The sequence below is a fragment of the Microplitis demolitor genome, chromosome 10, assembly GCF_026212275.2.
Source record: "Microplitis demolitor isolate Queensland-Clemson2020A chromosome 10, iyMicDemo2.1a, whole genome shotgun sequence".
Classification (NCBI taxonomy): domain Eukaryota; kingdom Metazoa; phylum Arthropoda; class Insecta; order Hymenoptera; family Braconidae; genus Microplitis; species Microplitis demolitor.
In genome coordinates this window covers 11,795,046-11,812,066 of record NC_068554.1, presented here as the reverse complement: position 1 = coordinate 11,812,066, position 17,021 = coordinate 11,795,046, and the positions used below count along the sequence as shown (strand labels likewise).

Below are 17,021 nucleotides of genomic sequence, written 5' to 3'. Positions count from 1 at the left end.
CAATTAATACTTAGATCCAATATTGCATCTCGACGAAACCTTGCGCAAACGGATAATCTTCAAGTTCCGTTTGCACGCACGACGACTTTTCAAAAGTCTTTTATAATCACTGGTTGCAATTTTTGGAATGAACTTCCAACTGAAGTTACCTCGTCGGCAACGTTAGACGAATTTCGTAATAGATGCTACCTGTATTTATTGCAATTTGAAGAAATTCAATCTTAACGAAGAATACCGTTTGCATGAATAATTATATATTGATACTCGCTATAATTAATTAATACACATATTGTATATACGTTAATGGCCTAATGACCTAAACTATTGCGATCTTATAATTTCACTGATCTGTGAAATCTGAATTGTTATTATATTATTCGGACGCTCTTGTGTAAATGAAGTTATTGTATTGAATTCAATGTATTGTAGTTAATTTACTATGCTGATGTCTTTATCTGATTCTATATTTTGTACTTAAAATCTATGTTATTGTATTTTCTGGTCTCGATCACAAGGAGCGTTGCTCCATGATCCAATAATAAATAAATAAATAAATCACCTGATTTAAAAAATCACATTATTTTATTCAGCTGAATTCTTGACATTATTTTATATGCATCAAAAGCTGTTCACTTGTAAATTTTTAGCCCTTAATCTTTAAATGCTCTTAAGATACGAATTTTTGAAACTTTCAAAAAATAATAGTGTGGCAAGTCTTAAAAATGCATGACTTCTACACAATAAATCGGTCTATCAGTTACCCCTGTGGGCCAGCCCCAAAACTTCCCACTGTTTTCGAGCTCAAGGAGCTCGAAAAGTTGTTGTGAATACATTTTCGAGCTCTTCGAGCAAAAAATTGTCATTTGTTTCAAGAGTTTACATTTCTTAAAGAAAGAAATATTTTTTTTAGCAAGATGCAATATTTTTTGTAGCAATATTGCATTTTTTTGTTTAAAGAAAATAAAATATCTCAGAACAAGTACTATATACTTTTCACGCAAGTATTTTTGTATTCTCCGACCAAGAAAACAAAAGTTACTTAAGCCAAGAGAAAAAATTTCTCGAGAGAAAAAATCAACATGGAGAAGGGAAAAGTCATCGGTGCTAGACAGCAGCCGTTGAAGTAGTTTTGTACTTCCCACGAGATCACGCCTGACCACTTGTAGTGTCCCTGGTAAGATAGATACTTTAGAATTATTATATTTTATATTCCAAATTCGAACCCAATTTTGTTCGAGTACTCCTCTTTCATTTGACAAAATGACAAATATTTTTTTTGATTGTACTATAGCATATTCTATAAAACATCATGGCATTAATATATAATATTAATGGTTACTTGAATAATTTTTCTCGAAATAAAAAGTTTAAAAAATACGTTTTAGAAAATTAAAAAAAAAAAAAAAACATTTCAAAGAGAGAATACATTTCTGACTGAGAAATTTTTTCGTTTTTATTAAAGAAGCAAACTTTTGAAGCAAGAAATTTTTTTTCTTGGCCCAAGCTACTTTTATTTTCACTTAGGCAATTTATTTTTCGGAATAAGAGAATTTTTATCTTGAGACAAGAAATCTTTTCCTGACCTAAGCGTCTTTTTTATCATTCAAGAACTGTGCACGACTCATAATGCGAAGCATCACAGTGTGCTTTGCGACCGAAAAATTTTTTTCGCCTCACTTTGGCAACTATTTCAATTATTATACCTTTGTTACTTCACGGAATTAAAATATGTAGCATACTATCTTGAAGATAATTTGAAAGAGATTAATTTCATACTTTTCTAAAATTTATTTGGTTAAAAAAAAAAACGGAAAAAACATCAAAATAGTTAAAAAAAATTCCTCTCCGTCACTAAAACCCGTATACATCGTAACTTGCGAGAAAATCTAGTAATTAAATCAAATTTTTTTTTTAATTCTTTGAAAGATTTGTAGGTCCCCTATTGCGAATGGTTAGGTAACTCAGTGCCGTTTGGTTACAATTAATAAAATGAAAAAAGGACTGTATAACTATACATATGTATATGTAAAATTAATATGGATGATAATATATCTATACATTATACGTAATGTACTTCACCAGGGGCGCTTGCGCATTACCGTCCTAGTACAGCTGTCTTTTTTTGCTAATTGGTAAGCCTGAATTTTTTCAATTCAATTTTTAAAATTTTTTTTTATTTACATATATTTTTTTTGTTATTAATCGAGATGTTTTGAGTAAAATGTACAATGAAAAACTGTGAGAAGAAATATATTCAATAGCGAATGCGACTTTGTGTTATACGCGATAGCGAATTTAACTATACAAAATTCACGTTTAAAAATTCGACACGTGATCAGTAGCGGATCAGAACGCGTTAATTAATTTATAAGTAATTAGACGCTAGCAACGAGTCAATACATACTCAATAATTAATAGCCTTGATATACTAGCTGATTATTGAGAATATTTTAGCGTAGGTGAAGTGAAATTATATCACAAGAATAATTTACACTCAGTGAAGTGGTTTGAGAATACGTAGTAGCACGTTGGACTCTTCAAAGTAGGATGGAAGGTCCGAGGTGAAACTGTTGAACACCAGAAGCAAAAAGCCCTGAAATGGCGGCGTTTTCTTCCTTCCCTCGCGGTTTTGAATCACCCTGGAAACACGGTGAAATCACGGTGGATCCACGGCGGTTACACGGTGGGTTTTTTATCATGTTATCACCATGATTCCATGGTGGTTACACAGTGTATCCACCGTGATTTCACGATAGTTACACGGTGTACCCACCGTGATTCCACGTACACCACGTAATCACCGTGGATACACCGTGGAATCTCGGTGAATAAACCGTGGAATCACGGTGAGTACGAGGTGTAACCATCGTGGAAACACCGTGTAACCACCGTGAATACAAGGTAATAAAATGGCACAAACCCACTCTGTAACCACCCTGGATCCACCATGTTTCCACCGTGTTTCCACTCCCACGGTGTTTCGAGGCTGATTCAAAACTGCGAGGGTTCGTTGCCGCTCGGTGGTGACTTGGACAGCATGGCTGTCCCAGCAAATTTTTCTATTTGCTTAAAAGCGCGTCAACAGGATGTAGTTAGCTGCCAATTTTCCTGATTGGTTGGCTGGTAGCGGGTCTTTCAGGCCGGCTTGACACGGTCATGAGAAAGAAATTGTATGTGCCGGGCCCAAATAGCGAGTGACCCGGCACTATTCTGACCTTGAAGTCAGTAGCGAGTTCGGAAGCTCCCGGACGTAGTGAAAGTACATGAAGCTTTTCAAAATGATTAAGCTTGTGAGTGAACGTTATTAATTTTTCTTATTTTTTGCGACTTAAAATTCGTGTCGATGCCGATAACTGCCTTTGTCCTCCATATTATAATATTTCTAGTAGCAGGTGAATGGTAGGAAAATCGGCAGGAAACCCGAACTGCTATTGAGCACTCAGGGTTATAAGACAGGGTAGAAGTGCCGATAAGCGCGTATCCCCGGGTGGCAGTAATGTTATGGATAGGCCATGGTGAAAATGGAAATATCGGGGGTGCCAATTGGCACCCCACAATAAGGTTGAATTTGTTTGAAACTAATTGTAATTCATTAATTATTCTCTTATCGTAACCGATTTCTGTTACATTGCATTAAATTAATTTATTAAAAATGATTAATTTAATTCAATCGATAAAATATCACGGAGCGTAACAATTGGGGTTAAATTTTTCATCTTGAAATGTACTTTTCGTAAAATATAGAGTTAAATAAAATTTCCAATTTCCATAATGGGTCCACTTATTTTATTAACTAAACGTGGTCTTAATAAAACAAGGGCCCACACTTGTGTAAAACTTAAGGTGTCTTACGTACCTGTCCAGCTATACTCAGTTATCTCAGGACGAGGATAACCCCGTACTAAACCACGCAGTATTAAACTTAGAGAGAGATCTTATACTAAACTTATCAGGAAGGTTGTTATTAATTAATTAAAGTTAATATGTTAAATTGACACATAAAACTATGACATTTATTTAAACGAAGCCGCTCTAACAAAAGAATGAATGAAACTATGAAAAATATTTATTAAATGGCTGATGAAACTGAGTCAACTGAATTTACTGACTTAATGTGACTCGACTAAATTATTAATTAACGACTCCTCAACTAATCGAATATTATTTTACAAATAAAATAGTTGACTCGACAATAAAACAAAACGTCTCGACTTACTCCAACAATCTCCAACCATAACCATTCTTTTCCACCGATCCTTTTACTCCATGACTAAAACCTCCAACCAGTTTCTTCCAAGTCCACCAATCCATTCCAAGTCTTTCCAAATCCACTAGGTCCAATCTACAATAATTATTAATAATTTAAATAAAACTTAATTAATTCAAATAAGAAATAACCTTCCACTTGAGATGGGCTTATATGTTCTTGGCCCATTATAAGTATGACTATCAGCACGTGTAGTAGTAGATGTGGATGGTAGTTGTAGTAGAAACCAAGATGTTAGAAGTAGGGCACGTCCATCCACGGCGGTTGCTGCGAGCCAAGAGACCGACAGTTCTTTGTCTCTGGACCTCGTACCTCTCTACTCAGTTTGGCCAACCCCTAAAACCAAACGTCAAGAAGCTCTACCGTAGAGACCCCGGCACTTCAGTGTCTGTATTTTCTTCAAAATGAACAGTTGTTGAATAAGGAGGCCGGTTCTTTTGGCGTGAGTCAACATTCAAATTTAAATAAAATGTGGAGCATTCCACCCCGTTACATCAGTTTTTCAACTCAAATATTGAGTTTTTTGAAAGAGCAACATTTTTATTTCTTTTTGAAAAATATAAGTAATACTAGACTACAAAATGAATTTTTTATGCTGTTGTTTAAGATGTGATTCGAATATCTTCGATTTTTTAACCCACTCTTTCTTATTTGTTTTTTTCAAAAGCCTGTGTTTCTTAATAGAACCAAAAAAAAAGCTTAATTGATGTATGAACATGCAATTTGTAGACATACATCAACTACAACCACTCCACTTAAAAAATTAGTACAAAGAATAAAATTAATTTAAAAAAATAAATTAATGCGCCCAATCAAAATTTTACAAATATGATTATTATCAAATCTCTGACTAAAAAAAACGATTAGAAGTGATTTAAAAATTTAAAATTCCTTCGAATCGAATCAAGTTCTCGTGCGGTTATGCAATATATCTGAAACGTGTTAAAATTTCAAAATCCACATACTTTTAAATTACCTCTGAAATTATAAAGTATTTGAAGTGATTCAAAATCATAAAATTTAAATATTTTCAAACTCACTTTTGCTTTTAGAAAATATTCATAGCGATTTAGAATTACAAATTTATAATACTTTTGAATTTACCTTCAAAATATTTAAGCAATCTACAATGGTGAGTATCGAATACTTTTGAATTCGGCTTCACGATTAGAAAGTATTTGAAGCGATTTAAAATTATAATTACACAAAAAAAAAAATACTCGAACCAAGGAGCTTACGTTATTCCTAACTTTTCAACTTCGGTAAAGAAGAACTCTTTATTTTCTTCCAACGTATGATGGACTCAAACTGCCGACACATCACAACTAATAGATGAGAAGTTCAATTCTTGTGCTTTAGCTCACTCGGCCACTACACGCATTTCGGAACAGAAATTTATTCTTTTACTTAAAGTTATTCAGTACTATAATATACTCAAGACTAAGTTTAGAGAAAAAATTATATTCTTAATACTAAAAGTTTGAATGGATTCGAAACTTATATATAAATATTTATTAATTATTTAAACTTCGAATGACATGATATTCTTTTAAGTGGATTTTTTTTTTAAATCTAGGTGTTGTATTTGTCCTCATGGTCGATTTTTGAAGGAATGTTGTCATAACCTATTCTAAATGGTTGGGTAGAGTTCGAAAATATCATTCGTTAAAAAATTTATGTATGTATATATACAAAACTTGTTCCTTTCATTGTTTAGCAAAACTTTGATCGATCACTCGCAAAAAAGGATTCAATAGATCAATTTGAAAACTTACAAGGTTATTGGGGTACATTAAGCTAAAAAAGTCCCTGGCAACATTAGTCTTCTCCTTGATATTTACAGAGTAGCGGTTGATTTACTAAAAAACCAAAAAAAGTCATTTTTTTGTACTTATTTCTAATGGATGTTAAAAATAATTTTTTTTTTTTTTTTTTTTTTTTTTTAATAATAAGAGGGTCTTGTAAGTAATTTATTCAAGTTTTTACGATTATTGGTACCCTAAACATCAATGATCAAAGCCAAAAGGATCATTTTTTGTTTGAAGGCTGATATCTCTGCGACAAATCGTCTTACGAGGTTAATGGAAAAGTCAAATTGGAGCTGAATAAATTTGCTAAATGACCTGTGCATTGGTTTAGTTGGAAAAATTTTTCCAGGGTCCGTGGGCTCTTTGGAAAAAAAAAAATTTAGAAATTTTTTGTCTTGCGGTATTTCTCATGTTTGCGCAATAACCGGAGGTTTTAAAAAATTTTGATCAAAATGCACCAAAACTAGAGATTTCAAGCTATAAAATGTTTTTTTAAATCTCAATTCGATTATTTTTTACAAAGTTACAGCCTTCCAAAAATCACTAAAAAATTTCTAAAATTTTTCTGTTCCTTTATTTTTTTGCGTTAATATATATAAATTTATTTTAATAATTTAGAAAATAAAATAGCAATTGTCATTTTTTTTAATATTATATTTCTTAAATTATTAAAACTCATATAACTCGGAAACTATGGACTTTAGCGACTTGACTCATAGGACTTTTTTTTGAAGGGAATAAAATTTCCTATGAAATTCCCATTTATATTTTTGGTGTGCATTCATTGGCTTACGTTCTGCAAGCCAATATAGGTCGATTTGATACTAAAAATGACTTTCTCAGCAGACATCAATGGAACAGCTGGAATTACAGCTAAGATACTACAGGCACTTTTGAAGAACACCAAATGCCCTACAATTTATGACCAAAACCTCGTCGATATCATGAAACGCAGTTGAGTATTAGAAAATTAAAAAAAAAGTAATTTAATTTACGTGTATTTTAAATGGAAAATCTTGGAAATCAAATGGAAAAGTACTTAGGATTGGAATTAAGAGCTCAAACTTCGCAGGAATTTTTGTTTTAGCATAAAAAAACAATATTTTGCTTGATGAACAACAAAAAAAATACTTTCGCCGGAAACGAAGCATCCTAATATATATATATATATATACATATATGTATATATATATATATATATATATATATATATATATATATATATTGTTACATTCTGGCTAATCTATTTATTGGACTGAATATTTTTAAATCGACCAGGTTGACTTCATTAGGGTGTTGATAGACCCCAGGTGCGTCAGCTGTTGAACTTCTTTTATTGTATGCAAAAAAAAGGTTTTAATGACTTACCATAGTGGAGATTATGGGCTCTATAAGTCGGCCTAAATAATCCCTTTCTCACGTAGCTTCTTCACTTCCGCTGGTGCGTAGGCGTCTCTGCCAGCGGCCTTGAAGTAGGCCTCTGAATAGTACCCGTAAAGAGGGTGTGAAACGGAATACTTTCGCTAGGTGGGTGGATGAATGGAACCTCCACCGGAACCAACTGCCAATCCTTGCTGATGCCAGTCCAGAAGACCGGGTTTTTCTTTGGTGCCTCATCTGAGTTTGCACAACTGAGCTCTGGAGATTCGACTCCTCCATAAAGAAAAGTGATTGTAACTGGTTGATCAAACCTCCAGAACCTGATGGCTCAACAACACAAGAACTCGACGGCTCGGCAACACACGAGCTCGGAGGCTCAACAACACACGATTTTGATATATTGATCGAATCGTTGACGACCACTCGCAGTATTATTAGCGTTACCGGCTTGATAAGAACTTCCTCAGATTTAATTCTTGGACGATCTTGGGTAAGGTCCGCGATAACGCCTTTAATTACGCGACTGAGCTGTACGACATGTCCTGATCTTCTGCTTTGTTGGCCTCTGGGATTGTTTTTATAAAATTTTATTTGAGTTCAGGCAGTTTTTTTAAATTTTTTAAAAATCCGTCACGAAAACTTATGAGCTCTGTTTTTTCCGACATTTCATTCTAAATACATCAATTAAGCACAATATTTGATCTTTTGTGATATGGACCAGTGAGCAACGTTCAAGACTACTAGTCAAAAGGAGTCGTGTTCAAACCCAGAAGACGCCCAGGATTGTTCATCATTCAATGTAATCAAATCTTGTATCTGAATTTGTAATGCATTCGCGTGGTAGTAATCAAATAAAAAATTCGGTACTTCAATTTTTTTTATTTATTATTTTTTTTTTTTTTTCAAAAATATTTTTTCCAGATTGATAATTTTGACGTCACCCATATGTTATATTGACATCATTGAATGTCACACAGACATCACATTTACGTCATGTATACGTCATTAGGTTTACATTATAATCTTACGTAAAAAAAGTGCGGAATAATGAGTCAAACCTGACTCATTCATGACTAGCGTAACGTCACGTTAACGTTAAATTGAAGTCAATGTGTTTACTGGGATATACTTTGATACATACAAAATGATGTCAAAAATTCAGCTAAATAAGAAAATCTGGTTTTTGAAAACAGATGATTAGGTATGGAATGACCCATATACACTTTAAATAAAAAATTGTTTTTCTTTTTACACACCTCAAGCGCGAAAGCGTTAAGGGTGCTGTATTGGGGCTTGTTTTTTCTTCGGGTATCTCACTCACTTTCAATCATCTCTACATCTTTCAAAGTATATTAAAATAGGTTAAAACGTATATCATCATATAGAGAATTTATTAAGGAATAATTTTAATGCAACACAAAGTCGATTCCTTAACATGTTATTTTTAAAATAAATAACTTAGTTAAGGGAATCCGTAATGTCAATTAATTAACTGATTTCTTGTGATCACGAAAAGCTCCGAATGAAATGGCTAACGAACCTAATTTTTTTTTTTATTAGCGTTAGTTTAGTGACTACAAAAACCCTTTCGTTAATCATTATCCAACTCTTTTTGATTTAATTATAATTAATAAAAACTTAATAACTTGTAATTCACGAAAAATTTATCTGCGATTTTAAGTAGATTTTATAGAAATCTATCTTTTGCATTTGTCCTTATGGTGGAATTTTCAAAGAATTTTGCCATAATCTATCATAATTCATTGAGTAGTTTCCAAAAATACCATTGGTTCAAAAGTTTATATATATATATATATATATATATATATATATATATATTTATATATATATATATGTAATATAACGCGCCATGTTGAGACGATAGCGGCCACAATTTTTAACGGATCTTAATGAAACTTATTCTATGAACGCCACGCTTATTCTATGAACTATTATCACGATTAAGTTCGAAGATGCGCAAAATCGGTCAACTCGTTTAGAAATGGTGGATATTTGAAATTCCAAAAGTAACAAAAAATCCTATTTTTTCGGCTTTTTTCGCGAATAACTTTTTAACAGGTATATATATATCTATCCTTATTATGCAAAAAGAACTTGATAGCCGATAGAAAAAGCTATATTTTCCTTTTTCATTTTTTGTTTTACGATAATTGTTCCATTTTTAATAAGGGTTTAAAGTCACATAATTGACTCATGTGGTTATGGTGATAATGCCATATTGTTTATATCTTTGAAAATTATTGATGGGTGATTATTAAATTGTATTTATATAGAAATCTACTTCCATTTCGGATTCTGAATGGCCTTTTTATATTTACTATTGTTATTATATTTTCTTTTATTATCTCTATCAACTACTGGCAGCAGCACTAGCGTAACAGTAATATTGAAAAAAAGAGTGACATCCAAGACAAAAAAACGGAATATTTAAAAAAATATTAATAAAAAAAAATCATTACTATAAAACAAAAGTAATGATTAAATATAAAATGAGCGATTGAAGTGTGCACTTTGGATTTTCCAGCATTTTTTTAAAATTTTATTTTTAACTAGCTGAGACAATTGTTGTATATTTTAATTAAAGTAATATAATATTACATTTGTTTAATAATAAAAAGGTCTCATTGTACACAAATTGGATGCAATATATACAGAAATTTCACAATGTCAATCAAGATCATTTATTGAGCCGACAAACAATGCAGAATTTACAGAAACATCTAGAACAACACTCTGCACTCCTTTCTCCAAACCCAATGAACAAGTATGTTAATAAAATGTTTAAATAATATTTTATGAGGAAATAAAAACTCTATGATTTTCAAAAATATATAAAGGACCCTACGCTCACCTATCAAGTCAGGGATCCTCGACTTCTCGAATTTTTTCAGTGATTATTTTATTAAAAGACTTTCATGCCTTGATAGTATTCTAGACCTTTTCAAATTCATATACTTAAAATTATTTGTTATCAATTTTTATTTCATCTAATAAACAGTTTTTGTTTGTTTTCGGCGATCAGCCACTTTTCGACAAAATGGAAAATTTTAACTAAATAAGTTTTCCATAAATATTTAACCAAGCACAGATTTTTCGAAAAAAAATTATAATTTCAAGAATTTTTTAAAATTCATTAGTTTCTTAATCATTAATCACTAAAAAAAAAATAGTGGAGTCAATTCGAGAGGATGGTGATTTTTGAAAATATACAACAGTGTAAAATACTATGTATATAATTTTTCATGTTTGTATTCAATTTTTTATAGGCATTACCACTTGGTAGTACTTTAATATGTCGATACAATGAAGATCCAGGCAGCTACTTTTTAACAGGAATGCTATTAGATCAAAATCAATATTGGACTAAACTCGTTAAATTGGAAAACACAGCATCGTGGATAAATAAAACATTAAATGAATATAAAATTAATATCAAAATATACACTGAATAATATATTTCGTTTTGATTATAAATATATGTAGTAATAATGAATATTCAATTAAATGAAAATATAATATTATACTCATAATCATAGTCTATAAAGTAAACAACCATTAGCGTAAGCAAGAAGTTCTGATCTAGCCAAGAGATTTCCCAAAAAATTGTAAAGTAGGTCTCAGCCGATTAGTAATGCAAAAATTATGCGTATCAAGCAAAAAATTTTGGTCATTGCTTTACATAGTGCTATTCATTTTTTTGGTCTTAAGCATATGAATCCCTCCACGATCATCAAGTTTCTTTTTAACAAACAGTAAAATATAAGAAGTAAAATATAAGCTTTATAACCGGGCAGCGTTGGTTTACGACGTGAGAGTGCGGCTCTCTCGCTGTCTCAGTCTTGATTTGGTCTTTCTCTATCCTTCTCATCGCAGCCTGATTGCCGAGTTTGGCTGAGCTAGGCGTTAGACCACAAGGGATGATTCCACGCAGCAGGTAACCGTAAATCGGTCATGTGCGCATAATTAGGTAGGGGTCATCGGAGGTTCGGGCCTAAGACGACTAGATAAAAGAGACGATTCAAGTGCAGGCGAGGAATTGAATTCAATCGACACTCAAGTTCAAGTGTTCGGCTAGATAGTCACGCTGAAGTCAATCTATTGATTCCATAAAATTATTAAATTCGTCCTAGTGATAATTTTGATACAAGTGGTTTACGAAAACCAAAATTCGTTAAGTTCTTTTTGTGAAGTGATTTGCCACAGTGTCAAGCACCAAGTCCATCAACAGCCCAGGAACTGGAAAGGAAGTCACACTAGGATTCGCCATGCAGCGACGCCCGATTCCTGCAGTACGTCCTACTCAATAAAATCCAGATAAGATTCATAATAAATTTATTAATATTTATCTCTCTTCAACGCGATCTAGCGTAAATAATTATTACATTTTATTTTTCCCGTGTTCATTAAGCTTGGTGCGTTAAATAAATTTATTTCATTGTCGCTGAACACTTATTTATTTCTAAAGGAATTAAATTAATAAGCAAAGGGAAATTTTGTATATATTGGGAATTGGGTTAAATAAAATTTGTTATATAATAATTGAATTAAGCCTCAAAGAAATTACTTTTTATCACCAGTGTCTTTAGAATAAGTTAAATTTCAGCCGCGTGTCCGGTCAAAACGAGTCGACCTACTCTCTGAGATCTATTTCCCGCGTTCAGAACCAGCGATATAATAATTATAAGTTATATTTATAATTAATAATTAATCATTTAATCGGGAAATTTTTGTAACTGTGGTTCGTGGCTACTGGACACGAAGTAGCCAAGGTCTCCGTTATATTTGGCGCCCAACTCGGTTTCCTCGTTTTGGAAAATTCTAGACCTGGTGATAGAGTAAAAAATTAAATTTGGAAAATTTTGAAAAATTAAATTAATTAAATATTTTACCGTTGAAGAGAGAAATACTGGTATTATAAATCATAAATTGGATTGATACTCTGCTAAATTATATATATATATTGGTTGCCCAAAATTATTTAAACTAAATCTATAAAAATTATAATAATTTCTTTAAATATTAACTGGCTAAATAGTGAGTAAAATACTTAAATTTTAAAATATAAAATACCGAGTGAAAAAATAAAATTAAAATTGAAATCGTGGTAGTGAAAAAAATCGATAAATTCCGGTGGTCTCGTGAAGACCAAGACAAGGTCATCGTCTTACGCGTTGGTCGTACGCGTTACTCGTAGTACAAACAATAGGTACGTTACTAAGCTCAGAGAAAGAAACATAAAATAAAATCGCTTGTTGTTTCTTTAAAATTCTCTGAATAAATAAATTAAATAAAATAAATCATATCAGTAAATAAAATTTATATTTTATAACTTACAGTGACAGTAATTTTTTTTCGTTATTAAATAATAAATTTAAACAAAGTAATAAAAATAAATTCTGTAGTAAAATTACAAGTTAAAATTCTAATAAAATAAATACAGTTAATTTTAATTACTTTGGTTTAATATAAACCTCCGTTTGGATTATTAAAATAAGTTTGAAAATTCATTAAGTGAATGAGTCATTGCAATAAAATTGTTGATAAAAATAATATTATATTCAAATTTTAAAATAATTCACTCACTAGACTTAAGTCTGGGTAAATCTTTCAATTAAATAAATTAAAATAAATAGCTAAAATCTTTATCGTTTAAAATAGAATTCAGGGCTTGAAGTTTTAAGCGTCGAAAAAATTATCAGTTAATAAATAAAATAAAATAGTAGCTTAAAATTTTAGCCATTGTCTAAAATTTTCTTTATAATAATTTTAAACAAATTAAAATTCAATAGACTTGTGGTTTATTACTTAAACCATTATAGTTAATTTATAATAAATCTAAACTGTCATTGTTAGGGATTACTGAGTCATAACGGTCGTCAGCTAGTAATTAAAATAAATTCTTAATCCGGTAACAAATAAATAAATTTAAATTTTAATAAGTGACAAAAGAAATATTGCAACTTATTTGGATTTACTACCGGTAATTAAATTTTATATTTAAGTATTATTGGGGCTCGTAAGCTGCTTGTCTTACCAGCCAATATAAATTAAAATTAAGTACCAATAATCATATTATGAGTAACACTCGACCACTGACGCGTCAAAATTCTAAGCGTGTGCTCCAACAATCGGGTAGGCGGGAAAGTGAAGAAATAATCTTCGAAGGCATTAGTTCCTCTAACGGTAGGAATCAAAACAGGGTAGTGCATTCACCACCCTCGACTACGTATACGATAACGTCAAGCACTACGGTTTCGCCAGCGAGCTCGACGATGCCAAATCCTACTCCGTTACCCGGTATACCTAATTTGACCGTGACTGCAGACACCCCACAGCAGGTTAGACCGCCAGTAAGGCGTAGCTTGGGGAATATGGTAACGACTACCACGTCTATGGTCACAACAGTGACCACCACTATACCAATCACTACCGCGACTCGACCCAGTACCGTCATTACCACACCTATTACTGTTACAACTTCGTCTGGGTCAATTCAAACGAGCGACCCACACGCCGTTAATACAAATACACAATTAAATTTAAATTCAACAAATATTAATAATAATTAACGAACGTCTATGGATGAAGTATTCATAGAAAACCCCCCACCGGTACTTTCTCAACAAATTCAGCCTAATGCGGGATCCGTTTTTCTTCCTGGCACCGTTCCAGTTTCCGCACAGGCTGATCAAGCGGCAACTCAAACTACCCTGGCTCAAATTTTGAATTGTTTATAAAATTTGACCATAGCTATGAGCACGCAACGGGTAAACAATCAGCAAGTGCCTGTACAGTCAATTACACAAACTGTTCGCGAGGTAACTCACAGTTTTGGCGACGGGGAGTGTAGTACAGGTCACTTGATTCACGATAATAGGGCTGCTACGACCTCAGCCCTCCCGGAGAATATACAATCAAGTACCAGTGGAATAAATAATGTTCACAACAATACGGCCGGTCTCTGTAATAATAATTATAATAATAATTTAAACAATTATATGAACAATAATAGTAACGTTGACCCCGTTATTAATCCAAGCGGTACCAATAACAATAATCTTAATAATAATTTAAACAATAATAATAATAATAATCACTCTACTATTAATCCCAGCGTAATTCAAAATAATAATTTAAATAATAACCTACCAATAAATAATAATTACAATAATAATTTGGAAATAATACGGGAAAATTCATTCGCCGTTAATAATAATAATTTCAATGGGAATTACGCCGGATACCGGAATAATAATGGTCAAGAAAATCACCAAGAATATTATGAGCAACCTGGAGCAAATAATTTGGTAATACCAAACGCCGCGGCGGTTTCGTTACGCAAATGGCGCGATATAAGGGAAATCGTAAGAGCGTGGCCTGTACGTTATCCACAGGGCGATTTATCAGCCAATAGTTTCTTGGCTTCATTTGAAGCCATGGCGTTTCGCGAGGGTTGGCTCATAACGGATTTCGTGAAAATTCTTGGGTATGTTTTTACTGGAAAAGTTACTAAGTGGTACGACGTGTACAGCAGACATTGGTCTGATTATGACCATTTTAAACGGGAATTTTTAAGAGCATTTGGCTCACAAAAGACGGACACTCAGTTATTGATGGAAATTGGTCAGTTGAGACCAGAATCTGGTGAATCGTCAATTGATTTCACTTTTAGAGTTCAACAAAAATATAGTGAGATGCGTAACCCACCCCCTGAATCGGAACAGGTTACGTGCATCCGTAATCACTTGCCTAGAAATCTTTCCACCTTAGTATTCGCTAGGTCAGTGAACACTTACGATGACCTCTTATCGATATTACATGAGGCTGCCGCGCTATTAGAAGAAAATAAACGCGCGTCCGAGCCATCCGATAGGTCGCACGCTAAGACAAAAGAAAAATCGCGATTCTCAGCAGTACATTCGTTCCCGCGTACTCCAATTTTGGTTGAAATGATGAATGATAAACAACCACTCGTTATCGAGGAAATTAGAGAGGGTGATGACGGCAAATTAATTGTTTGTGCATCGACAGCTACTGTCCAAACTCCTCAAAATAATTTTTCATCAAATAAATCTCCAAAGAATCGAGTACGTTATTCCTACAACGCGAATAATAGTGGCAACTCAAATGTCATATCGCGTACGTTTAGTGAAGTTACTGCTGGTCGTAATTCCGACCATTACTTTTGTTTTAACTGAGGGCAAAATGGTCATCTGTCTGAACAGTGTATGAATAACAGAGTAGATGTCTGTAATTTTTGTTTTAAAAGAGGCCACGTCAGACAAAATTGTTTTAGAGTAAATGGCGATTCATTTAGGCCTGGATTTACGAGTAGTTCAAATTTACGTCCGTTAGCCATTCCTGTTCAATCAAATAATAATTTGAATAATAATAATTTTAATAATAATAGTAATAATTATAACCTGAATCATGGGCAACCAAATGCAAATAAATTCAATAGGAGAAACCCGAATCCAAATTTTAATAATTTTAATCGAAACAATCGTGGTAACCGTTCGAATCGTTTTGTTCGTAATAATAATGTTAATAATAATTATGATAATATTAATAATGTAAACAACCATTGTGTCGAAGTACAACCGACCAGTGCTGGCGAGATTAGTCGCACTGATCAGTCAAAAAACTAGCTTCGCCCTCCTATTCCCCGAGGAAAAAGGGCGCGAAAGCTAGAAAATCGTTAAAACAAATAAGAAGGGGAAATCGGAGCCCTAGTAGCTATCATTCATATCAGTTCTGGTTGAACAAACCAAATAAATTTAAAAGAATTTCAACAAATAATGTAAATTTTAATTCGGCACCAGGCGGCGGCTTAGAGCGAACTGTCGGACCAGTTGTAGATGGTGATATTGGAAATTTAATAGATTTAAGTTCGGAAGCAGACGGCTGCTTGGTGCGTACTGTCAGTCAGAACGAATAATTCAATTCAGATAATGTAATAAATTTTAGTTCGGAACCAGACGGCGGCTTGGTGCGTACTGTCGGTCAGATCGAACAATGTAATTCGAATAATTTAATAAATTTTAATTCGGAACCTGACGGCGGCTTAGAGCGTACTGTCGGTCCAGATAAAGAATTTAATTATGAAATTGGGAAAAATTTATTTTCGAGACCTGATGGCGGCTTAGAGCGTACTATCGGTCCGGTCGTGTCAACTAATGGTGAACTGATAGGTGATGTAGTATTAGAAAATCAAATAGCGAATATAGCGAGCTCCGTTTCAAATAATAATGATAATGAATTAGGGACTGAGGTCAATTTAATTGACCTGCACAGCCCACTATCGTTTGGAAATAATTTAAATCATTTTACTGAAGATTTAATTTGCTTTGATAATGAAAGTAGTAGTGGTAGTAATTTAGAAAATTTGGATATTGAAGAAAATCCATTTACGCAGTTTTGCGATATATATGATAATTATAATTACAACAGGATGATACGAACCGTTGGGGAGTTCTTCTCGCGAATCATACCCAATGTAAAACTATTGGGGGAGTTCCATTCATCATTCAAATCGGTACAATAGC

At 32.8% G+C, this 17,021-nt stretch overlaps 1 protein-coding gene across 2 annotated transcripts in view; it reads left to right on the top strand.

Moving 5' to 3' along the window:
- The window catches only part of LOC103578260 (uncharacterized), a 33,233-nt gene extending 22,227 nt beyond the window's left edge, over nucleotides 1-11,006 (top strand). For both annotated transcript variants that reach the window (XM_014443781.2, XM_014443782.2), the window contains exons 4-5: nucleotides 10,095-10,240; nucleotides 10,743-11,006. In XM_014443781.2, coding sequence (XP_014299267.1) covers nucleotides 10,095-10,240; nucleotides 10,743-10,928 — 332 coding nt within the window. In that variant the 3' untranslated portion in view covers nucleotides 10,929-11,006. The remainder of the gene's footprint in view (nucleotides 1-10,094; nucleotides 10,241-10,742) is intronic.
- The last annotated feature ends 6,015 nt before the right edge of the window (nucleotides 11,007-17,021 follow it).